Here is a 25,932-nt window from a genome sequence, read left to right on the forward strand (position 1 = left end):
CTCTCCTAGATAGGAGGCTGTCTGAGAAGGCATGAGCTGGCTCTTCGCATGATTCACCGTAAGGTCCAACCGTTGATGGTGGCCAGTAACAAGTTCCTTGTGGTCCTCTGCCTGTGCTGAAGATTAGGCACAAATAAGCGAGTTGTCCAGATAATTAAGCACTGATGCCTTTGAGTCTCAAAGAAGCCAGGATAGCTTCCATGCAGTTTGAGTAGATACGGGGAACTAGGAAGACATGGAACTCGTACGCTCTTCCCTGAAAAGAAAATCGCAGGTACTTCCTGTGCGCTGGTTTTAGGGGGATGTAAAAATAGGCGTCTTTGAGGTCCAACATGGTGAACCAGTCGCCTGGCCTGATTGATTGCAACAGCTGTCGCATCATCAACATTTTGAACATGTTGACCTGTCTGAGGTTGAGGATTTGTCTGAGGCCACTAGCCCGCTTGGGCACTAGCAAGTACCTGGAGTAGAACCCTTCCTCCAACTGGAGGGGGTCTATCATGCGAATAGCCTGTTTTTGCAGCAGAGCTACTAGCTGCTACCTTATGAGACACCACGTGGCATCCTGTGGGTCAGTGACCGACGATGTAGTCACGCCTCGAATGGGAGGGGGACCATGCTTGAACTGCAGTGAGTAGCCTGAATGGTAGTAAGCACCTAGATGTCCGTGGTGCACGGACGTCACTCCAGATGGCTCCCTGAAAAGGGGCCCTGGGCCTGTGGCCTGCTGCTCTGCTTGTGGCGAGCAGCCGCGGGCTGGTTCTGAACACCACCTCTGGCAGCAGGCGTAGCCAGCTGTGCCAGTCTTTGAGGCTGCTGGGGCCTAGGGCGCTAGCTTGCCGCTGATTTGTGAACCACCGCCTACATTCCTGCACATCTCGTCCACCATGAGACCAAACGTATGCCCCTGTGCAAGGGGCATCCAACAACGGTGTTTTGTCTCCGTCGGGCATGTGTGTAGCTATCGGCGCAGCCAGGTTTCTGATTTTTGACACACGGAGCAGATTTTTATTAACCAGGCGCAGCTCATCCAGCTGTTTCAGTGAGGGCCTGTTACTTTCAGAATGGGAACTAAGCAAATAGGACTGGTAGGCTACCAAAATACCCTTCACTGCTTGTTGGAGCAGGTAGTGTCCTTGGACAGGAGCACTATATTTGGCGCCTGTACCAAGGCAGCAGAGTCTCCCAAGCCCAGCTTCTCCGCATCATGCAGTCTGTATAGGCATCCCTCGACAGGGAAACAGCAGGAGCTGTAGCCGGATGATCCCAGGACGATTGGATTTCAAAAACAAAATCCGGGTGCACTGAGGAGGGCACGGGAGAGATGGTAGGCTCATCATTAAAGATGGACTGCCTCGTTTCACCTTCTGTAGGTCAGGGCAATTGCAAGATTGAAGTGGCCCCTCTTAATCAGCGGTAGAAACTCTGCTGACAGGGACAGCTTAACCGCAGGGGACGTGCCGTTGGACTCCGCATCCTCAGACGGGAAAGCCAGCTCCTGTTCGCCCACCTCATGAGAGGCAGCGATGGACAGTATGTCCTCCTGTGGCCAATCTGCATCCGTAACCCCCTGGGGCCACAAGGGGACAGGTGGTGTCGAACATTCATGCAGTAATTCTGCTGGAACGGTTCCTTGGTGGGATACAGCTGCCCAGAGCTTTTCCATCTACTCTGAGTCTGCGGATCATTTGGAACAGCGACTCTTCTTCTTCCTCCTCGGGGGAGGAGAAGGAGAAGCAGAGGAAGATTGTAAAGACGGTTTCCTGCGTGGGCTACTTTACCGGTTGCATCTCCCTGGGCACAGAGCCATGGGGTGAGGACGTAGCCACCTTTCTAACAGAGGGTGATAGGGAAGAGAGCTCTGCAGGAGTAAGGAACGCAGAGCGCTCTGTAGAGCTGCAGAAGAGACACTTTTCCAGCGTACGCTTCGAGAAATGTGCACAAAACTTGCAGAAACTGCGGTTCACCAGTGTCTCCGTGGCGTGCTCTGGCCCCAGGCAGGAAGCTATTATGCCGTGCTTGTCCTCAACAGGTAGACTGGCCTTGCAGGGATAAAACCCAGGGTCTCAAAGAGGTAAATTCCCATACCGTAATGGTTAGAGCTCTGAATTCTAAGGTAAAACTTATGAGAGAAACCAAGTTCCTTTCTGTGTGCCTTCCATATTGGTTGGCACTGCACTGTAGTAGCAGCTGCTATGGTTTTTTGGCATGTTCATACCAACCCTGGAGAAAAGAGTTCTGTCTACCTGCTATTGTTTGGGCAACACAGATCGATGCCACAATTCAATCTGCTCAGCCTTTTCACAGCTAGCAAAACAGCCTAGAGATGTTCCTGGTTCAAACAGGGTTCTCATTCAGAACTCAGATACCCTCGGCAAACTTAAACTTAAGAAACAGAAGAGCTGTTTGCATCGTTTTTAGTTTGTTTGACAGTCCTTTTGAGCTGTGTTTTAAACAAGCCCTTCTTCAGCATGCTAACTGGCTGTTGAAGGGGGATCGCTTGTTAATGGACATCTGGCCTGTCTCATCACAAGTGCCTTAAGTCAAGAACGTGTCTAATGAGCAGAGCAGAGCAAAGCAATCATTGCAAATCACAGCAGTTAAAACACACACACAAATCAATGACTGCATTAGAAGTTGATACAGAGTTGTGTCACACAAAGATATATTACAGATATGTCCAAAACAAGAAAAAGTGTCAAATTGTTCAAACTGTACATACCCTGGCCTACCAAAATAAATACATAAAAAAGCAGCCATTATAATAGCAGCCTGTCACAAATAAATCACTCAAAAAAATCCACCCCGCTGTTCTTAAGCAATCGTGGTAACAGGAAAGTGTACATGATGTTTGCCAGGATGCAGTACTGGACAGGACTGTACAGTATTGTATAAACCCTGTCTATTCAACTGCTATGAACAGCAGTGGATCTAAGGACCAGAGCTGTTTAAAGACAAACCTTTCTAATCTGGCAGCTACACCTTCCATGTTTCAAGTCAGTCCAACAAACAGCCTCAGAGATACAACATTCAGAACACAACTGCAGCACTGCAAAGAGAAGGACACTCAAACACAGGAGCAAATATGGCCAAGGTAGAAAAATGAAAACAGTTCCTCTTGGATTGAAAAAGCACTCTCTATTGAGCAATAAAGCTCAATCAGCCAGTGTCTTCTGTGACTTTTTTATTGCTCCAGCAACAGTTTTCCATAAGTAGACTTGACCAGTGAATACTTGTACAATGCAAGATAGTTTTCCAGGGGAGCGGTCAAAGGACCAGGCTGTCTTGACTGATGTGTGATGTATTAGTTATCTCTGTAACGATGGGTTGCCTTAATGCTTGGACGGTGTGCTAATCATCCATGGGTAGAGCTGTATTTTTTTCACTGGAAAAAAATGCTTAACTTTCACCATCAGTGAATTATCAAACAAAATAAAAACATAAATAAGCGAAAAAATACAACGGGCACGTACAATGTCCCCTTCTTATACTGGCCAGAGTGATCTTTAGCAGAACTATTTCCCATCTTTGATGCAGTTGGTGTCAATTTCATTGAAGACATTTTAAAGACATCATGCAGCTCTATGCAGTGTGTTCAATCATTTACTGGAAGCAAACTAAACAGGCTGTCTAAATGCTGTGTAACAGGAAGTGCGTAAAAACATTTATTTTTAAGTGACAAAAAATATATATATTTTTACACTTTTCAGAAATGGAAATTTTCACAAGAAACTACATATTACACAGCAATGGTACATTTCATAGAAATGGTGAAATCTGTGAAAAAAAATATAGCCTTATCCATGGGGGGGAACCTGCGATCCAATATGCCTGGCCTGCGTTACCATGGTTGCTTAAATGCAGCTAAATGGATATGCGTGAGGTTTTAGTGAGTGATTTCACATTCTACAAAGCTATGTTTAGTTGATATTCAAGTCTACCTAATTCATGACTGTAGTTTCAGCATATATTTGAAACCCATTAAGAAACTGCTGTCAGCATGCAGATTAACTACGACTTGACCAAAAAGTCACTCTAGTGGTCAGTAGTCAAGAACTATTGCCCTCTGACTCACTCAGTAGTCAATAGTCAAAACACCACTGCTCTGTGACATCACAAGTTTAATAAAACAGATATTGACTGCAGTTTTCACCTTGTTTTGTTCACATTGGGTTGAAAAAAGCAACCTCCAGTTGCAATAAAGCCCACTGCCTGTAACTTTAATTCTCGGGGCAAAGATTTTCCACTAAGTCTTGACTCCAGTCAATATCTGCATGATGGAAGACAGTTTTCCAGGTGAGTGGTCCAAAGACCAGGCAGTCTTGATTTGTACCTGCTGTCAGCATGCAGATCAACGGAGCCCATTGCAGGCTTGACCAATCCAAGGCATGCGTGCGCACACACACACACAGACCTGAGCTAGGCACGGTACTCACCGGCATGGCGGCATGTTCATACACAGCACCCTACAGAGGACAGGGCAATGGCAACGAGTGAGGTTCACACAGGCAGAGAGGGAGCTTACTGGTTAAACCATTGCAAAAAATAGAATACTGCATGCTACTATTTATACTACTACAGTATGAATCTGCTTTATGACAATACCTACTGCTATAATAATAACACGTGTGTCAGCAAAATACATTTCCAGCCACAGCTGTAAATGCAAAATTAATGCTACTTGTCACTTAAAAACAACATCCACCACATGAACCTGCACATGCAGGTGTAAGTTTGACATACAGTACAAAACAGACGGACAGATGTCTCCATATATCATCACAATTGGGTAAGTGTTTCTCTGGACATTTAAAAATGCAGCTAACAGAAAATCATAGAATACAGCTGTGTACCAGATGTGAAGGTACCTCAAAGTGCCGGAACCTAAATAGTAACATACGGCAGCCACACTGTACATCCCTAGATTTTGATAATCGCAGTAATTTGTGGTAAAAATGTCCTAACCAAGTTTCATCACAACTGTGTAAGTGATTCTTTAGATAAAAGTACAAACTTTGATTGTGACATATGGACATAGAGACACAGCACGCTAACAAGCACTTTTTTTAAATCTCCAGATGCTCATATTTTCATGTGCTAAAGATTCCCTATTAAGTTTCATCACAATTGGATAAACAGTAGCCTTCACAACCACATAACACAAAGGTGATACATGAAAAAATTATTATATTGATTATACTAGTGGACAATTTAAAAAAAGAATGTGGAAAACGTACCACATCCTGTAAGTATCAGTGAGCTTTTCAACTACAAAAAGCTCAAACTGTGAGAACTGATCAGGTCAAGTTTGGGTCAAGCTCTACTTTAGACAAATGGCGCAATGCTGTCCATAATCTTAGGTAGATTACAACTTGGTTATCGAGAGTTTTTTTTTTTTTTTGCTTGTTATCAGGGAAGTAATGACCTATTTTCACTCCGAGATAAGTACAGCATTATTCCAGCACTCAGAGCCACAGTGACCCTTGTCCCCAGCCTGACCCAATAGCAACCGTGGTTTTGAAATGGAGGCCCACTGCTGGTACCATTAGCGTTATCTGACTAATGAGCCTGGAGTAGTAGTCAGAGTGGGAATGGAAGAGAAAAACTTCCTTGCTTTGTGAAGCTGACAATCAAATTGAAGCATTGACGTATGTGTCCAAGGGAGACATTATTAGTTAACAGTAAACACAATAGTAGTCAGGGGATGGGGAAGTTAAGTGCGCATGATAGCATTTCACTTTTGAACTAGATCGAGTTCAATGATTTTTTTCGATGGGTATGTCTTGTATACCTAACCTGGATTGTACAGGAAAATAACTCCAGTGACCCTCTGGTTAACAGTGATGGAAATAAGGCTCCTATTGCGTATCAGTTTCACCCATTCCAGGTTTTACTACAAGCTTGATTAGCCATGGTGTATGGGTAACAAGCTCAAGAGCATGTTATTAAACATAGTAAAACCAGGAATAGATCAAACTGTTGTGTAATGGGAGCCTTACTGCCATCCCTGGGTTAACAAACATTTGTAGCTGCTCTAAATTAATTGAACGTCGTCCTTACAGCAGAATGTTAGGCACAATTTGGGCAGGACTACACCTTTCCTCCTGCATGGTAGTAATGCACCTACTGTAGGCACATTTTCAAAAAGGTGTGTGTGCCTAGACAGTACTGAAGAGGAAGGGTAATATATTCCCCTTTACCATCTAGGAGCTCCACATTATTGGTGGCAGTCCAGTGAAAGACCACACGACAAACTCGCCCTACACTATGATCGAGCTAATCCATGTACACAATGTACCCATAAAGTTTATTTTTCAAGATTAAGCACTGAAATTATCAATTATTACAAAACAGTTAAATACCCCATGTCTGACAGTGATATGGGGGAGTCTGCGGTGTGCGAGGACACTGCAGTATCTCAGTATGTGTTGAGGACTTCATATACTGGGCTTTATAGATCCAAAACCTTTAATAAAAAATACAAAAAACGTAGCACAATGAGTTTACTTAACCTTATTTTATATTTAGATGGACTGTCCTGTTCCAATTGTTTCCCTTTATAGCCAACCACGTAGTAATGCTTTTGAATTCTTCACCACAGGATTCTGCGCATTAGACAATATAATGCACACAGAACACACTTACAATTTTATCTACTTTCAATTATGTATAAATAGAAACACACGCACCACGCCAACTGCATGCAGGCAGCACAAACCAAGGAAAATGTTGTAAAATTAATTAAATATAACACTAAAAACATGCAGCAGAACCTCATGGCCAATGTGTTTGAACCAACAGCACTGAGAAATGTACTAGAAGCTGAAGGGATGAGAATGTTCAGATGTTTTTGTTTCTGCATAAGTTTGGTTTTGATTAAGCACTTTGGTTTCCAAAGCTGTCTTCCATCCTACAATCATCTAGAGAAATTTCAAATTACTTTCTCTCACGTATGTTGACTTGAAAAAAAAACAAGAACATGAGAAAATTTACAAACGAGAGGTGGCCATTTGGCCCACCAGTGCTCGTCCTCATAGCTGATTGACCTCAAAACTTTCAAGTTGGGTCTTAAAGGATCCCAGTGATTCAGCATCAATGACATAGCTAAACAGGTAACCCATTCCATACTCTCACCACTTTCTAAGCTAGGAAGCAGCAGGCAGGGTAGGTACTCACAGGGAGGTGTGTAAAAACTGTGAAGGTGCTGTAGAGGAAAGCGATGAGGTCACTCAGGTAGTCGCTGGGTTCACAGCTCCCCTGTGCCGCCATCCAGTCATAGTCGGCCAGCTGCAGAAACTGGTCAATTTTCTGGTTCAGGTTGGTGTAGATTTCCTCCTCGGCAGTGTGCCGAGCATCCTTCAATGGGAAAAGAGAGAAACATAAGAAACCAGTACACACACACACACTCACGCTCATGCACGTACGCACGCATGCACACACACACACGCTCATGCAGGCGCACACACACACTCATTGAGAAGTAAGGTACACTTTCTCTTATGGTTTTCAGTACTTTGGGTAGGAAAGAGGAACACAAGGTGCATATAAAAGGATCAATCCATTAATAAATTGGAACTAAAAGGAAAACCAATGGCAAGCGGAGTGAGGACTGTGGGCTCACCTTGAAGGTGGAGGTGCCATACAGCTTGGTGGCTTGGACGGTTTCTGGTGGCACATTGGTGATGTTTGTGATGAACTCCTCCAGGTAGCGGCACGACTGCTCCAAATGTGTGGTGTTGATAATAATCTGGACCAGCTGCAGGTCAAAGCATGCAGGGAGACGCGTTAAAACACCAGGTGTGAGGTGTCTCTGTGCTATTAGAAAGAGAGGTCATCACCAGCAGTTTTGGGGCATTCTAATAATAATATAATATCTTTATATTATATCTTTATCTTTATATTGTCTGCTAAGAAATAAATAATAATAATTATATAGCACCTTTCATAGTGGACCACCATCACAAAGCGCTTTACAGAGGTAGGCTGTGAACTGTGAATTATGTTCAGAGTCACTTACAATAGGACATTGATTTAACATCTCATCCATAGGATGAAGCACAAGGAGGCTAGTGACTTGCTCAGGATCACACAGTGAGTCAGTCAGTGGCAGAGGTGGGATTTGAACCGGTGACCTTTTGGTTACAAGCCCTGGACTTTAACCACTGGACCACACTGCCTCCCCTATCCACAACATGTTCCCTTATTATACACTGCACACCAAAAAACAATGATTGTCTTTATGAACAGATCTGTTGTCTTTTTTTATTTATTTATTTTTTACTTTTTACCGTATGTTCTATGCAGAGGATGAAATCTGCACTCAAGATAGGATGTACTGCAATTTTAACAAATCCTTAACGGTGATTACATTCTCATACATAATTTTTATGGGGACCCTTTGAAAAGCCTTCCACAATTATCTCATTTGCTTGTGCAAGTGTTTGCAATAACACTGGTAAAGCACTTTTGGTAAAATAAGCTTCATGGCCTGTTTTGCTTTGGTTTCCTGTTCATTCTTTAAAATACATTTACTTAAAACAAAATTACAAATCAGGGCTCCACAAAGTTTTTGCCTTAGGAGCCAATGGCTCATAAGCCAAAAAAAAAAAAAAAAAAAAAGGTCGTCAAATCCAATTGCTGGGTGCCACTTAGGGGCAAGGTGGTTGCTATCATGTTCAACTGCTTAAAACACAACAACTTGCTAAGACACTAAAATAATACTAAAACGGTAACTTAATGTCTGTACTCCCTTGTTTGTTGCCACATTCTGCTGAATGGTTAATCTATGCAGCTGATGACTGCAATGAAATCAGCATGTTTGTATTTTAAATATTTTGCAAGTGTTGTGTCTGGAATTGGTGACTGATGGCATGTAACACAGACAGCTCTTATGATTAAATGTTACTGTTTATTTTTCAGTAAAAACAAGTTTAAATTGCAGTGAGTTGGTTCTGCTATTAACGATATTACATACTAAATTTTTACACAACACTCACTCACGTTTGGTCACCATCACAACTGTTGCATGAAACTGGGGTTACCGTATTCTGCTGGTGTTAACACAGCACCTATCTGCGCTTACAAACATTTGTATTAGATGAAATTGTTATTATTATTATTATTATTAGTTTACGTATTACCGTCATTCTCACGCTTCAGTTTATTAAAACAGTTTATTACATACCGACATCGTAGCACATTCATAAATATTGACACATGCTTTAAAAGGGAGAGGGCAGGCAGCATTTTTAAGTTACAGGCACCAATGCGCCTAACCCTGAAAAAACTGTTTACAATTTTTGTTGCCACATTTGCAACCATTTGCACCCTGCAGCCCTGTAAATAACAATAACAACAACAACAATAATTATAATAAATAATAATAAAACTTAAAAGAAAAATATGCACAGTTCTTGGAAACAAAAACATTTCAAAAGTTCTGACAAATCTGACAAAAAAACAAACAAACAAACAAAAACAGTTCTCCAAATGCAGATTATTTTTAAAACAAATATAATTATTATATATTTTGAGTTTTTTCTTGGAGGAACACTAAGAGATATATATGTTCTAGTTCACAAAAACTCACACTGGATTTTAAACCAGTTGAGTCTGCTGAAGTGTATGCTAATAAATACTATTCTCTAATTATCAGTCTAAACACAAATTAATGCATGCTCATGTTTATGTTAACAGATTGAATTTGACTTAAAAAAAAAATAATAATAAAAAAAAAACACAGTGTCAATACAGGGGTCACTGTATCGTAATCGTATCGCCAAGAAAAATATCATGGTTCACTGTGTGAATCTGCACGCCCCTATTCCGGTAGACAGTGTATTTTTTAAAATCGATAATGACTTTACCAGTAGGTCTTTAAATAAACACCTCTAATTCAGCTAAGACTTTAAATGTGTACAACAAAATCATTCAGGAGTCCTCCAAGGGTCAGTCTTCGGTCCTCTCCTGTTTTCTCTCTATACCCGCTTGAAGGGCCCCCTCATCGCATCCTATGGTTTCTCATACCATTTCTATGCTGATGATGCTCAGATTTTCCTCTCCTTCCCCACCTCTGACTCCACCATCCCCTCCCGTATCTCTACCTGTCTGTCTGCTATTTCCTCCTGGATGCACTCGCATCACCTCAAACTCAACCTCTCTAAATCTGACCTCCTTTTCTTTCCCTCCTCCTCCTCCCCCTCCTCTGATCTCTCTATCTCTGTTCCTCTGGAATCTACCATACTCTCTCCCTCTTCCTCCGCTAAGAACCTCGGAGTCACCCTGGACCCCTGCCTCTCTTATTCCCAGCACATCTCCACTCTGGCACGCACTTGCCAATTCTTCCTGAGCAACATACGAAGAATCCGACCCTTCCTCACCAACTACGCCACCCAGCTCCTGGTCCAGGCCTTGGTACTCTCCCGCCTAGACTACTCCAACTACCTCCTGACTGGCCTCCCTGCGTCCGCCACCCGTCCGCTCCAGCTCATCCAGAACTCCGCTGCCCGTCTGGTGTTCTCTCTGCCTTGCTTCTCCCACGCAACTTCACTACATATCTCACTCCACTGGCTCCCGATCACCGCTCGCATCCAGTTCAAGCCTACTAGCCTACAGATGCCTTGACCAGACTGCACCCAGCTACCTCCAGACCTCATCTCTCCCTACACCCCCACTCGAACTCTCCGCTCCGCCTGCACTAGAAGATTGGCTCTACCTCCTCTACGCTCCCCTGCCTCCAGAGCCCGCTCCTTCTCCACCCTCGCTCCGCAGTGGTGGAATGACCTTCCTACAGATGTCAGGACTGCCCAGTCCCTGACCACATTCCGGCGCCTCCTTAAGACTCACCTCTTCAGACAGCACCTGTAGAACTCCTCTGTTTTTCCCCTGGGACACTTATCACCCTTCCTTAAATGCACTTTATTTGCTCTTATCTGCCCCCTATTTTACTGCATTTAATCCTGTACTTCAGAGTACTGTAATCTGCCAAGTGTTTAATCTGTAGTATTTTGTATTTAATCATATCCTGATGTAACTATCACTGACACTGTTATCTGCTGTATTATTGAATTGTATTTTGTCACACTTGTACTTGCTTGAACCAAAGTCATTGTATTTATCTTGCTCTTAATTGTATTATTACTTGTACTGTAACACTTGAAATGTATTTGCTTGCGATTGTAAATCGCCCTGGATAAGGGCGTCTGCTAAGAAATAAATAATAATACCAAGAATCAAAAGGTTCTCGAATTTAAACTACAGCAGCTAGAGAAATGTCTAGAGCCTCATCACATTCTCATTATATAATGCCAATTGCAGCACAAGGCATACCTGTCCAGGTAATCAAATCTGACTGTCCACTCAATTATAAGCAATCTCTGATCCAGAGATAGGTAAGCAGTTTCAATCTGCAAGAAGCACAGTACACACAAAAACACCTGCAATGATGGGTAGGGGAAGATAGCTATGGACCTCTTGAAACCATCATGCTCGCAAGTCACAAAAAGAAAAATATATAATGAAAACATAATGAACATAATAATGAATGCTCCTTGCTGACTGATAGCCTTGAACGAGTAGAGCTTTGAAATCCATATTGACAGCAGCGGGCCCCCAGGTGTAGAGATTAAACAGAAATCCTATCCATTTACTTCCATTTACTTCTTTTTTTATGATAGAAACATGGAATGTTTCATTATATACAGTACTGTCTATAAGAAAACCATAATGGCTTCTAAGCACAGTCAACCTCATTTGTGGACAAAGGCCCCTTAACACCCAAATCTTTCATCCCAGTATGTAACTGTTGTCTACCTTCAAGTGCAACAGCTCACGCCTTTAAACCACAGGATTAGTCGGGCTGCTCTTTGTTGAACACTGGCTCTGAACACAGTACAGTAAGTATGGTCGCACCAGTTTTAAAAGCTCATGATAACCTCCCTTGATTTGTACTCTATACTTTCAACTATATGCCCAAGCATTCTGTGCCTTTTCAATTGCCGGTCACTGACAGTGAAGAGTCTATTACACAGCACCAACTTATTTGCAGGTGACCCATGCTGAGACCGTGTGTGTTTTGAACCCCGCACTGTACCTCAGTCAGGCCCACGTTCCTCCTCTTGATGACGTTCTGCAGGCAGTTGCTCAGAGTTCGGGCCAGCAGCAGGTTTGTTGATTTGCGAATCATGTCATCAATCTCTGTAGAACTGGATGAAAATAAATAAATAAAAGAATTCATCAGATGACGACACGGCACCAGAAACACAGCCGGATGGGGGGGGGGGGGGATCAATTCAAAATACTAATATTTTATCAACTGTCTCCCATTTCAAACATGTATTATACATAGGGCTTCTGATTTTCGGTTTTAACTGATAAACGATACCCCCCCACAATACAAAACAAATGAAATCGATGTACAGCCAATAAACACCGGAAAAACACTGGAAATGGTTACTCAATTCATACTGACTTTACTCCTCTACCCCCCCCCCCCCCCCCCCCAAAAAAAAAACAACAGTGGGAAATATTGTGATTGGGCAATGTCCCTGCTTTCTGACTCGTATCTATCATTGATTTGTTTTGAATACTTTAAACCCACCCCAAATACCGAATGGCAGCAAATTCTTACATTTCTACTGGAGACTCTGCTTGCGAGATTTAAAACGAGATTACAATTAGAAGGACTTAAAGCTATATTACGTTAGATAGGGAGAATTTTAAAACAGAATAGCAAATCGTGGTGAAATGTAAAAAAATGCCAAGACACACATAACCCCCAGAAGATGGTGCCTAATGTCCAAAAGGATTTCACTGTGGAAGACAGCAAAGGAAAGAAGGTACAACTTAAGTGTGCAAGTACTGTCTAGTGGTGCAGTGGTGGTCTAGTGGTGCAACAATGAACCGATGCATCGATTATTGATCATCTGCCCTTAAATTTCACGAGCTTTGATTACATACTGGCAAATCTATTCATGAAATTAGAACTGTTTTAAGTCTCCTGTTGCCGGTTGAACTGGATTTGAGCTCTATGGAACAGCTGCTGATAAACTGTCACATGTGTGTTTCATGTTTAGATGTACGCAAGTGGTGTTTGACAAATCTTATGAAAGAAAGTCAGATAATGGTCGGTAATCTCTCTCTCTCTCTCTCTCTCTCTCTCTCTCTCTCTCTCTCTCTCTCTAGTGAAGGTAGAGTTTCTTGGCAATACAAAAATCTTTGAGCCAAACATTCAGTTTTAATGGCTTACCAAAAAAGTTTCCGTAAGGACATTCATAGTCTCACTCCCAACATTTTCTTTTTCAAAATGATTCAAAGCACAACTCCTGCTGGTTTATATTCATCAAAATATTCTTCATTTGTTTAAAAACATGATAGTAAAACAAACAACGTGTTTCACCTTATACTGGTCAGCACCTCTTCAATATTAAGCATTGTACTGCACAAATGACTCTTTTGTTACATACATATACACACACACATATATGTATGTATACAGTGCACCCAGTATAACGAACCTGTTGGGGTCCAAGCCTTTTGTTCGTTATATCAAAGGGTTCATTATAGCAAAAGTACAATCAAAATTGGATTAGGTTAATGAGATGACATTGTGAATAAAAGTAGAATTACATATACCTGTTCATTTCATATATGCAGTATTCTGCCTTTGCTTTATCCAATTTGTTAAGGAATTCAAACACAGTACAAAAAGCAAAAATATCAAACTGAAGCTAAAATGTTATTCAAAATCAATCTGACATGAATCGTTTCAAAGTGCACAAATCTTAATTCAACATGCAAGAATCCCAAACTGATCTTATATTCCAAATCAACCCGACATGAAAACTTAAATCAGATCCTCAAGTTTCTTTTTCGTTGTTTTTGTTTTATTTAATCTTGCTTTGCCGCATGGTTGCTGAACAAGCCAAAAAACAGAGTGCTTTTTGACAATCTATACTCACGACAGAGATATGCCTGCGTTACTACTTAGTTTCCAGCTTTGTTGCAACATAAAATGGCTCATTTCGGAGACAGTTACACAGTGCACGCTTCTTATTAAGACAAAAGAGCTGACTTCACTGCGGAGGTGGCATCCCGTGCTTACAGGCTGGGATGTTGACAGTATTTGTTTATATTATCTTTTTTGGTTTTATTAATTTGGGGTCCAGGGGCCAGGTTCATTATAATGAAGGGTGTTATAGCGAGGATGTACTGTATATACTGTCTGTATATAAGAAGGACGCAAGACAAGGTTTCAAGGCTAAACTATTTGTTTTAACCTTAATAATCGCTTTTACAAAGCTGCTGTCAGCAACAGCTCATGCTTCCACAAGTCGACTTTCTCTTCTCTCTAGCTCTTTCCCTCTTCAGAGCTTTCTCTTTCTCTCAGTGCGACCCCGGGATGCAGGGCTCAGCTCTTTTTATAGGAGAGCTGGATGGAGGCGGTGCCCATTCCAGCCAATCCAGAACGGACACCTCACCCTACTGGAAGGTTCTAGAATGACAGCTGTATGGAAATCCCCCAGCACAGGTGCCTCAGTCTGGCGATCGGAACACTCTAGATCAAGGCTTTTCAAACTTGGTCCTGGGGACCTCCTGTGGCTGCTGGTTTTCATTCCAACCAAGCTCTCAATTACTTAACTAGACCCTTAATTGAACTAATAATTTGCTTAACTAGACCTTTTTACTTGTTTTCAGCTCCTAATCAGTTGCTTATTTCAAGTTAGCTGTAACATTTGATAAGTAACTTGAACTGCAACTGTTTAAGAGCTGAAAACAAGTAAAAATGTCTAATTAAGCAAATTATCAGTTCAATTAAGGGTCTAGTTAAGTAATTGAGAGCTCGGTTGGAATGAAAACCAGCAGACACAGGGGGTCCCCAGGACCGAGTTTGAGAAGCCCTGCTCTAGACGAAAGGGAGCGGGGCCCCAGCCTGACTGTGGGTAACATCACTGGATGTCAAAGTACAGGCCGAGTTCTCCCGTACACTCCAGCGTGCCGACCATGCCCCCGACCCGCGGAATGCGCTCTTCTGGGTCAAGCAGTCAGCACGCCAGCCCCGCCCATCTCACCAGCCCGCCCCGGGACCAGCTCATTACAAAATATATATATTTTTATGGAGTTTGCAATCAATTAATCAATCAACCAGTCATTCTTTATGGGTCAGAGTTCAGTCAGTCATTCTTAATGGTTCAGAATTTAATCAATCATTATTAATGGTTCAGAGTTCAATCAATTAATTAATAAATCATTCTTAAAGGGGGAAGGGAATATTATTCATCAAGTGCTAAAAAGATAACATTTCCCACTCAAACACTCTTGTATTTATCATATAACACAATAAAAATACTTTTAAAACTACGGGAACTGGCACTTAAATGTTGATGTGTTCTGCCGTATTGACGGTTTACCTGAGATGGCACTGGGTGGAGCACTGGACCGGCTGGTTTATAAAACCCAAATTTACAATATGTGGAATATCATTTTTTTCTCAAAAAACATTAAAATGACAAATACAGAAATAAATAATAAAAACAGTTTTAGAATATATCTGCATCCACCACAGCGAACCGTTAGTCATTTTGAACGCTCCGAGAATCCAGGAGGACTCTTACCAACTACACCTACTTAGGCTACTATGTGAGCTTTTTCTTTGATTACCTTACAGGAACAGTTAGTTTGACATATGAGAGCTACTATATGCTCTCTTGATCCTAATCCTACAAAACTATTAAAAAAAGTTTTTGGTGTTACTAATACCCACATTTTAAAAATTATAAATGGTTCACTTTCCTCCAGTATAGTTCCCTCAGCTGTGGTAAAGCCTATGCTTAAGAAACACAATTTGGAACCTAAAGTCCTCAATAACTATAGGCCAATCTCCAACCTACCATTCTTAGATAAGGTTCTAGAGAGTTGTTGCAATTCAATTACAAACATTTCTAACTCTTAATGGTATATTTGAGAAGTTTCAGACTGGTTTTCATGCTGCACATAGCACCAAGACGGGCCCTGTCAGAGTTGTGAACAATCTGCTGATACTCTGACTTGGGCTTTCCATCAGTATTAATTATTTTTTATCTAAATGCTGCCTTTGATATGGTAGACCATTCCACCCTACTCGATCGCCTGAATCGTCTTGAAAGTACAGTAGGCCTGTCTGGTCTTGTCCTATCCTGGTTCAAATCTTACCTTTCTGGTTTCAGTTCGTCTCTATTGGGGAGGTAAAATCGGCATTATCGGAAGTTGTCTGTGGGCTCCATTCTAGGTCCCTTGCTGTCTGACTCCATTATACATGCTACCGTTAGGTGACGTTAACCGCAGACATGGAGTGAACTTCCACTGCTAAGCTGATGATATGCAGCTATATTTGTCCCTAAAGCCAGGAATTTCTTCTGTCTGGGTGTTATTAGCTACTTGCCTTACAGACATCAAGCATTGGATGTCACAGAATTTTCTAATGTTGAATTCAGATAAAACAGAGGTTATGCTGGTGGGCTGACAGAACCAACTAAAAGGAAATGTGGGATTACATGAGCTCGGCCCTTGCAGTCTCTCATCAAAATGTAAACTAGAAATTAAGAGTTTGGGGGTCATCGGAGAATCATATTAGGGAAGTTACTAAAGTATCTTTTTACCATTTGAGAAATATAGCCAAACTTAGACCAATTATTTCTGTATCTGATGCCGAGAGACTAGTGCATGCCTTTGTTTCATCAAGAATTGATTATCGTAATGCACTTTTTTTCTGGTGTCCCAAAACGTGTGGTATCCCGCTTGCAGCTTGTTCAGAATACCGCTGCTAGAATTCTGGCTAAAACCAGTCAAAGTGAACATATTACCCCCTGTTTTGGCCTCTTTACACTGGCTCCCTGTTCAGTATAACATTTATTTTAAGATTATGCTGTTAACTTACAAGGCCCTGAATGGATTAGCACCTAGTTATTTGCAGGAGTTACTGACCCCGTATTTTCCAAACCGCACTCTCGAGATCACAGGATGCAGGGCTGCTGGTTATTCCTAGGGTCAACAAAAGCAACACGGGAGGTAGGGCTTTTTCTTGTAGAGCTCCTAAATCATGGAATGCTCTGCCTTCGTTTATCAGGGAAGCTGGGACCATTACAGTTTTCAAGTCGACTAAAAACACACTTTTATAAAATGGCTTTCTTATCTTAGTGGGTTTTAATGTAACTTTAAAAAATTGCTGCTTTTGTATTATGTGTATCTTATTTAAATGGTCTGACTTTGGCTGTTGTATGTGTGACATGCTATACAAATGTGGTTTGTTCTTTCTGCTATGTACTGTACAGTGCTTTGTGATACTTTTGTATAAAAAGGACTACATAAATGTAATAATAAATACAAAAAAATATTTAGAAAAAAGCATAACCTAAGTGCACACCTCATCTCATTTCAGTGAGAATCATACAGTGTGCTATGTCATTTTGCCGGCAAAACATTATTTTGTATTGTGAATTGTTGTTGCCAGATAGTGATTGTGGATGTAAGTAAATGTGATAGTTTACTACCATCTCCTTAGTTATTTTATACATTGCCCGCTGAGCTGGTAAATCTACACATATACCAGTTATTTTATACATTGACCGCTGAGCTGGTAAATCTACACATTTACCACTTAATCTATATATTTACCTATAGATTAAGTGGTAAATGTGTACATTTTATATATGAACCGTAACATATACATTACTTTGTTATAATGACATTGTACAAAATCATCATCAGTGACAATTACAAAGCTCTGAATCTCATGTTAAAATGTGACATTTTCCACACAATTTGCATGAGAGAAATCACATTCCTTTCCCGTTGCCTTCTCCAACCAGTGATGTCACAGCAGGGATTTCCAGCAATGGCGGATTACAGTTTGAATGGCCGCAGAACTTAAACAGCTCATTTCACATATACCGATGTCAAAAACAATCAAAACAAACCAGAGATTACACTGCTTTCCCATCTATCTTCTCATTTACATACAAACCGAAAAGTGTTTCCTATCCCCTTTAATGGTCCAGAGTTCTGTTGCTCTAATGTTAAGATTGTTATTTGTTCTTTATTGCTGAAATTTGTGGTTTTGCTTTTTGGTATTGATAAAATCGAGAGATATTAGCAGGAGCTCCGAGAGGCAAACATGCTACTGAAATAAACTAGTCATGCTGACTATCAAAGGAGATAATTAACTTCCCCCTGAAAGTACTTCACAAGCCTTCTTTTAGACAGGAGTGCACCGAAATTGGTTTTGAACAATCTCCACGCCCACCCTCCTTCCAAGCAGGCAGAACAAAGTTACTGAGCTCAAGTCTGAAGCACTAGAGTTGCCCACTGAGGACTGAGTGAAGATGATGCATGTCGAGAGAATGCTGAAAGTGGCCTCTTAAAATGGATTAGGCCCGGGGCTGTGCATTAACTACCCCCGCGATTAATTACTTAATTATTGGCCAGAGCGAGCCAAGTGCGGTAACAGAAGCAGAACACGTCACCGCTGTGCGTAAACCTACCCCCAAACCTATGCCCGTTGTGTAACAGGTCCTCAGGTCAGGGATGTCAACCTTATGAAAGGAATGAAAGAGGGTGACATAATAAGTCAGTTGTCACGTCAGGAGAAAACATATTGGAAGGGTCCTTTGGCCTGCGGGTTCTCTTTCATGTAAAGGATTCTACTAAACCCCCTTACCTCCAATGAGAAATAATGTATGATCCCAGAATATTAGAGCTCAGAAATGCAATTTGGTCTCTCCATAAACCAATCAAGATGTATTTATTTTTTTTTTTTTTTTTCTTATTCATCAATGTGTGTGACAAAAGCAAGCAAAAGAGCTTATTTCAGTATTTCTCCATTCCACAAAAAAGTAATTTCTCCCGTCAAATTAGTAAAAACGCATGTATCAATCATTACAGAGAGGAATCCATAATCCAACACTAAATCATTAGATATGTTAGGGTACTAAGAGAATTTATTGGGACATTCACAGGAATAAAGAATAAAGTTGGTCTTAACCCTTTAAGGTCCCATAAATAAAATGATGCTAACTTTCTTATTTCTGCAATGGGGTGAACAAAACAGGGCTTAAATTTACTGACAGGTTGTCAGTTTCCTTGTGGTACTTGAGTCCATGTATTTTAAGAAGAAACTGTTTGAATAACTGCTCAATTCCTTGTGTACCTTAAGGGGTTAAATTTGCACTTCTTTAAGTTCTTAATTGTATGCTGTATAAAAATCAAATGGTCATTTAAAGAGGCACTATTTTGTTAAAAGACAAAAAATAAATAAAGGGGAGTACATATTTGTTTAGTTAAGAAATAAGAGTATGCTGCAAAAACTGTATGTAAAGTTTTTTGGGGTGCTAAAGGCACGAGACATTGACAAACATTGTAATAAAACCAATCTTTTGTGAGTATGTCTTCATACAAACTATAAAATACACTTATTCGTCATTCAAGAACCACTTGGTCAACTGCAATGAGCGATGTTGTGCTTTTGGTCTAGTATCACAATATTAACAATACATACCTCTATTACAATATGATATACTGTATCATGTAAAGAAAGTATCACAATTCACTGATACACGACGAATCGTTACAGCCCTATTGATGGCAGTGTCTTAGTGTGTTGTTATGGCATGCCAAGGGCATTACAGTGCTTCAGAATGGGCCACCGAATCTCAAGGTTATTTTATTGCATTTTTTAGGGAAGCCTATTGTTATTGCTAGGATTACACTCATTATTCTTTCCACCAAAAGTTGCTTGAAAACTGACGAAATTTGGTAGGATGGTAAATGCTTATGGCAAGTTGGTAGATGTTAATTGAACATATGTCCTACGTCACATGGTTTGAAAAAAAAACAATTTTACCTAATTTTACCTTACGCTGGATGACATCTTCAATGTCTCTGAAACCGCTACTCCGATTGAACCAAAAATTGGCACACATGATCCTAGTGTGTTTGTCTTTAAACGTTGTTCATGGGAAGAAAAACATGGCAGCCACTTGGGATGATATCATCAACTTACAAAACTGGCTAATAACTCCTTGTAAAGATAGGGTCATGGTTACTATGGAACACATACAGTACCCCATGTATGCATTCTGCACTATTTGTTAAAGTGTTTGGTACTGTTACTGTTACTGGTACTGGTACTGGAAGCAGTAAAGTTGCTGGCAACTCTAGTTTATTCTTATATTTTTTGTAACTGATATACAGTAGTAGTCTTTGATGAAGTAGTAGTCCCTATGCTTTTATACCCCATTGTCCTCTCCTTTCTTTGCTCAGAACTATTTTCCATGATCATCTTGGTATGCAGTGACATTTTTAACACAAAAGATTTAAAGTATATTAACATGCAGCAACCCACTCCACACCTATTCGAGACCCCTCATGCTTACTAGGGGTGGGTATTGGGACTGAGGATCTGTATTGCAATACTGAAGACAATATTGTGATATACTGCAATACTGAACAATAGTAAAACAGTGGTTTGAAAGCAATTTAAAATTCTCTAAAAACATTGATTTTAAATGTCATTTTTAAATTGTTATTATAAATAACATTTATTTTCATTTTATGTTAAACATGTTTTTCAAAAGTGCATTGTATGACTGTGGCCATAAACACGGGTTTAATGCTGCTTTATATGTCGGTCAGTGCAGAGACCTGGGGTTTGGAATAACGACTGACCTTGCTTTTAAAATGTAATATATATTACAAAAGCATAAATAAAGTACTACACATTTATTTAAAATAAAAAATACTGCTAAGTAATGTTATAAACTACTTTACTTGTTTGTTTGTTTTTTTCACAAGGACTGCTGTATTTTTTTTTATCTGATAAGATCAAATGCAGTAGGTCCAGGAAAAAAAAAAGAAATTCAGAATATAGTGCAAAATTACATTGTCCAGAACTGTCAACAGATAGTCTTTACAAATAAATGTAAAAACAATTAAAAGTGCACTGATACAGTTCTTAAATTGGGGACGAATAAAAAAAATCACTGAGCGTTTGTGTAATTCGTATTTTTATTGGATGCAGAGTGCCAGAAAAAAGACGGGGCGAACATGTGATATACTAGGGCATTGTGGGGATTGATGTTCTGCGCTGGTGATGACCTCGTAAATCGAAAGGAATAGAAACAAAACATGCATGATAAAAACAGCCAAAAAATAATCAAACCACCAAAGACAATATTTACCTACTAGGTGCTTTCAAAATAAGCCAAATTTGGCTGGAAAAAACAACAAATCTGGCAGCACTGATCAAGGGGGAGTAGCCTAAAAGTCACATGCGAGGCGCATGCATTACCTATTAAATGTTACCTCAAGTTCAATGTACAGCCTTGCATAAACAACATATCGCAATGTCTGATGCTATACAGCCATCCTTTTTCGATTTTTTCAAGAGGAAATGATTCCGCACATGTGACTTTGCAGAATTTTTTTTTGTTAGCACAGCTCGCATTACGAGTTTTCGCGGGAAGCGTTTATCTCGTGAGATAATAGCCAACATTTTCCAGTTGACGTTTCCCTGAATCAGTTTAACCAAAAATACCGGTATTGTTCTTCAGATACTGGTTATTGTATTGCCTGATGAATATTTCACTATACCAGTATATTGGTATTATCACACACCCCCTAGTGCAGAGAGGCACTCCTAGGGCTCGAAATGTACAGGAAGTGACAGCAACCATTACCTCTACAACACTGCTACTATAATGGGATTAAGTCGCAAGTGTCAAGGAATCTGTGATCTTTGTTGGTGTTTGTCATTTTAAGAAAGAGCATTGAAATTTATCAACTCTGCTTGAAATTTCACCTTATCAAAAAAAAAAAAAAAGAAAAAAGCTTTTTTCACGAATGATGTTGAACTAGCTCAGCTGCCTTACTTTTTCCAGCCATTGACAACTTAACTCAATACTTTGCCACAAAGCAAGCATATTTAAAAAGAGGTGTATTGTTTTGTTCAATGTGCAATGCTTTGTAATGCTGGGACGAAAACCCACTGAATGTTATATCAAATTAACTTTTTTGTCTGTAGTATACGCGGTGAAGCTCACCGATTTACAGAATTATCAGTTTGTCACTTCGGTTCACATTGATGTTGTGAAAATCATAATAAATAAAAAAAAAAATTATATTTAGATGAATTTTTCTATTCCTCTACTTGTATAGACAGACTAGTATACTTTTTTACGTAGGTGTATTGTATTTAAAGACATACAGTAGTTGAATTTTTATCCCCGTGACTTAACACACCATTTCCCCCTTCCTCTGTGATCTTGAACAAATTTATCGACTGCTCTGTGATTTTTGATACAAATTTCAGTGATCAAATCCCAGCCTTAATTATAATATCTGCATGTTCCAAATTGAAGTAGAACATACAAACAACATTCCTCAAAAAAGGGGCGCTGTGTCCCAAAGGTCTAATTAGAAAACATTACAGAACTGAAATTGTGACTTCCTCAGAAAGGGGGACACTGTCCAGCACATTTTAAATATCAATGTCGGTAATGAGCAAAACAGCAATTCAAGTTAATTTAGACATGTAAGTAAACATTTGCCAATTACATTTTCAGGGCACACATTTGTATCCCTGCTTGCCAAAACCCACAATACAAACCTGTTTTTAATTAACAAATTGCATCATTATAGCAGGGTTTGAACTGAACTAAATAAATTAACGTATTTGTTTATTCATTTACTTCCAGGAAACACTCCTAGACGTAAACATATCATTTTCAAGGGGCATATGTTGGTAGCAGACAAGCAGTCAACCAACAGCATACGGCTGCCACGGTATAGCAAGCTTAACTCTTTGGGTTATACAGTAATGATGATTTACACCTGCATGTTAATTTCCCTGTTTACATCTGCTCAGAAGATGAATGAATCAGTCACATATCAATATAAGATCAAACACAGCACCCACCACAGCTGTGTAGGCAGGCTGGGGTGGTCGTGTGTCGTTTTTGAGGCTAGGTGCTACCAATGCCCACCATTCTTCGTGACTAGAGAAATGACCTGTTTTTTTTGTTTTATGTTGTTTTTTTCAAAATGATCACTTATTTTGTACTGATCGGCTGCTAATTACTTTCAAGCTAAACTAGTAAACAGTAAGTATTTCTTAAATAAAAAATGTGCAGGAAGTACAATGGTTCTTAAGAGTCGAAAATAGGTTTGCCACCCCGTTTTGCGTTAGTAACATTGATGCGTTTTAATGCATGTTTGTTTGTTAGTAGCGTCTAATGTCTGTCTGCAAAAATACGCCATGCTGTTATCCTCAAGACACCATTCGTAACAAGATGTCCATCTCAAATGGATTTTACTGGTAAAGCATTTTAAATAAAAAAACTAAAATTCAAATTCCACAAAAAGTTTCACTTTATATAAAAAACAGTACATTAAAATGTATCTTTTTAACATGTTCCCAGGGCGTATGCCATAATAAACAGACCTTACCGGCATACAGTACATTAAATTCTATAAGTCACCTGGCAACCAAATCTAGGAGTTTAGAAATGTGCAAGAGAAGAACACTTTGACTCACCATAGGGAAAAGGTACCTTGTTATTTGTTTGTCATTTTCAAGAAGACATTTTTAAAAGAGCAAGAAAATGAAATTACAAGGAAAAATCATTTCATAAAACCCACACAAAGTTGTATTTTTGCATTCATCCCATCCCCAGTTGTATTGCTTTCCTAGAAAAAGGAGAATATTTTGGGGGACCATTCTACTTGTAAGATGTCTTGCTAATCAAAATATTTAGCATAACTATACAGAGGAGACGATTTTCTAATCGAGGATAGCAAGATACTTACTAAGTAAAGGATCGAGTGTTAGGAAAAATGGGCAATACAATCCCCACCCCTTAGTCTTGCTGTAAATCATTTGTTGTTTCCAAACTTTTGAACACTACTATATATATATATATATATATATATATATATATATATATATATATATATATATATATATATATAGACAGACACACACAAGTCATCTATCTTGTGTTTATATTGTTAATTATACGAGAATGGTTTAAAAAAAAAATACACTGAAACTGAAATGAAAAGAAAAGGAGAAAAATAAACTTGACTGCCCCTTTAAATAAACAGTACATGATTGAACAGAACAAAAAGTCCTAAAAATGCACCGCAATTGCGTCTCTCCCACTGCAGCCCTGACCCTGCGTGCTTTCTGCTATTGACAAGGCGACCTTGTCACTCAGATCTGACAATCAGAGAGACATCCTAATAAAAGCTAATTGAAACTGTCATCCTGCCGGACTGGGATGACTATTCAACGCTGCTCAGATGACTAGAGAGGCACACAAGCAGCCTCCCAGAGCACATACATTAAACCAATTTCCTTAACAGATACATTTCTTTCAGTTTTTTTCTATTTAGATGTGAAATTCAATCCCTGTAACTCCATTTGTGCTGCAGTGTTTTTGCAGCTTGCAAGAAACAGGACGTTTTGCGCTTTTTTTTTTTTTTTTGCAATGAAATAATGACCTTTATAATAACGATAATAGCCTGTAATTAGGAGGCAGGGTTACCCTATCCTGTTACACAGCGAGCATTCCTGCCAAGCTCAGACCCCGCTGATAATCGACTAATTAACAGGAGGGATGGAGAAAGCAGGACTTTTCAAAATAAACTGCCAAGGAGATGTTCTTTATTGTTTCTTGAGGGGGGCAGTGATAAGTAAGGCCCTGTGAAGATCGTGGAAATTCTCTTTAAAATTCAAGGCAGTGTCGGGGGTAAAGTATTGTATTTTGCGGAATGTGCGCAAAACTATTTTATCAATTGTGTGCACAGATTATTATTATTTTTGTAAACATCAAATATAGAGATAAATGCACTGACAACATCAAAATCAACATCAAAGTTATTCAAGCACTATACAATAGCTTGTGAAACGATGTTGTAATTAACAACCTGTAGGTAAAGTGTATCTGCAAGGACAGCTTTCAGTTCTAGTACATCAGGTGCATGTTCACCATTTAGGTCTTGCAAAACAAATAATATGTGTAACCTATACTGATCTTGGGCATCAGTCAACTCGTCCATGACCACTGACAAGCAACCAGACTGTTTTACCAATTCCATAATCTCCTGTTTGTGATACTCGGCAGCTTTAGGTAAGTATTCATGTCTCAGCTGGGCTGATGGAGGAATCACTCCACAATTTGCTAAACTCAGTCTGAAGAATGTCCGTAACTTTTGGTTGCTCAATTTTACAAGAGGGATATTTGCACAAACAAACGCCTCTGTCAGGTCAAAATTTAATGTGTTTCGTGCTTCACGGTTTTCAGTGGACTTTTGAAACATGGAAGTTGCCATTTTTTGTTTCTTTGCAAGTAAAGCAGTAACAGTATTGCTCTGGATTTCCGCCTTTCTCTTTCGGTGAATACTTGAATCTAAATGCCTGCCAACAGACGATTCTCGGTAGTGATCTACAGTAACATTGCAGGACGTACAGAAGAGCAGCACTATCATTACCCTGCACCTTCATAATGAGTTTAAATACTCTGTTCTTTACCTTCTAATATTTTTTTCATTTTAAATTGGGAAAAATTGTGACATTTCTGGAACTGACAAAAACATGCAGTTTCAATCTTTTTTTTCATAAATAAATAATTAAATTAAGCAGAAGGTTGGCCCAATGTTTGTTGGTGTTGCATATTCACAGGCCTGGTCATTTTAAAGTCTCCAATATTGGAATTCAAATTAGCATTGAGGCAGTCCAGCATAACCAAATCAATTGAACGTGTTCCTTTACTGTAAACATATATCAAAGTTATTAGTGAAGAATGAATACTAAATCACACCTAAATATAAAACCATCTGAATTGTTTCAGGAAACAAATTCTATTATTCAACTTGAAGTTCATGGGGCTGGTGTAGGTGGGT

The 25,932-nt window shown here is 39.8% G+C and overlaps 1 protein-coding gene across 3 annotated transcripts in view; it reads right to left on the reverse strand.

Moving 5' to 3' along the window:
- The window catches only part of exoc6b (exocyst complex component 6B), a 222,834-nt gene that overhangs the window by 90,995 nt on the left and 105,907 nt on the right, over positions 1-25,932 (reverse strand). Inside the window, exons 16-19 of one of the 3 annotated variants that reach the window (XM_059003718.1) lie at positions 12,092-12,203; positions 7,622-7,756; positions 7,177-7,356; positions 4,437-4,466 (exon numbers count right to left, since the gene is read on the reverse strand). In XM_059003718.1, the coding sequence (XP_058859701.1) occupies positions 4,437-4,466; positions 7,177-7,356; positions 7,622-7,756; positions 12,092-12,203 (457 nt within the window). Of the gene's footprint in view, positions 1-4,436; positions 4,467-6,395; positions 6,467-7,176; positions 7,357-7,621; positions 7,757-12,091; positions 12,204-25,932 lie in introns of those variants that run through there. The other 2 variants (XM_059003726.1, XM_059003723.1) reach the window with 2 other exon arrangements.

The sequence above is a fragment of the Acipenser ruthenus genome, chromosome 2 (genome assembly GCF_902713425.1).
Source record: "Acipenser ruthenus chromosome 2, fAciRut3.2 maternal haplotype, whole genome shotgun sequence".
Classification (NCBI taxonomy): domain Eukaryota; kingdom Metazoa; phylum Chordata; class Actinopteri; order Acipenseriformes; family Acipenseridae; genus Acipenser; species Acipenser ruthenus.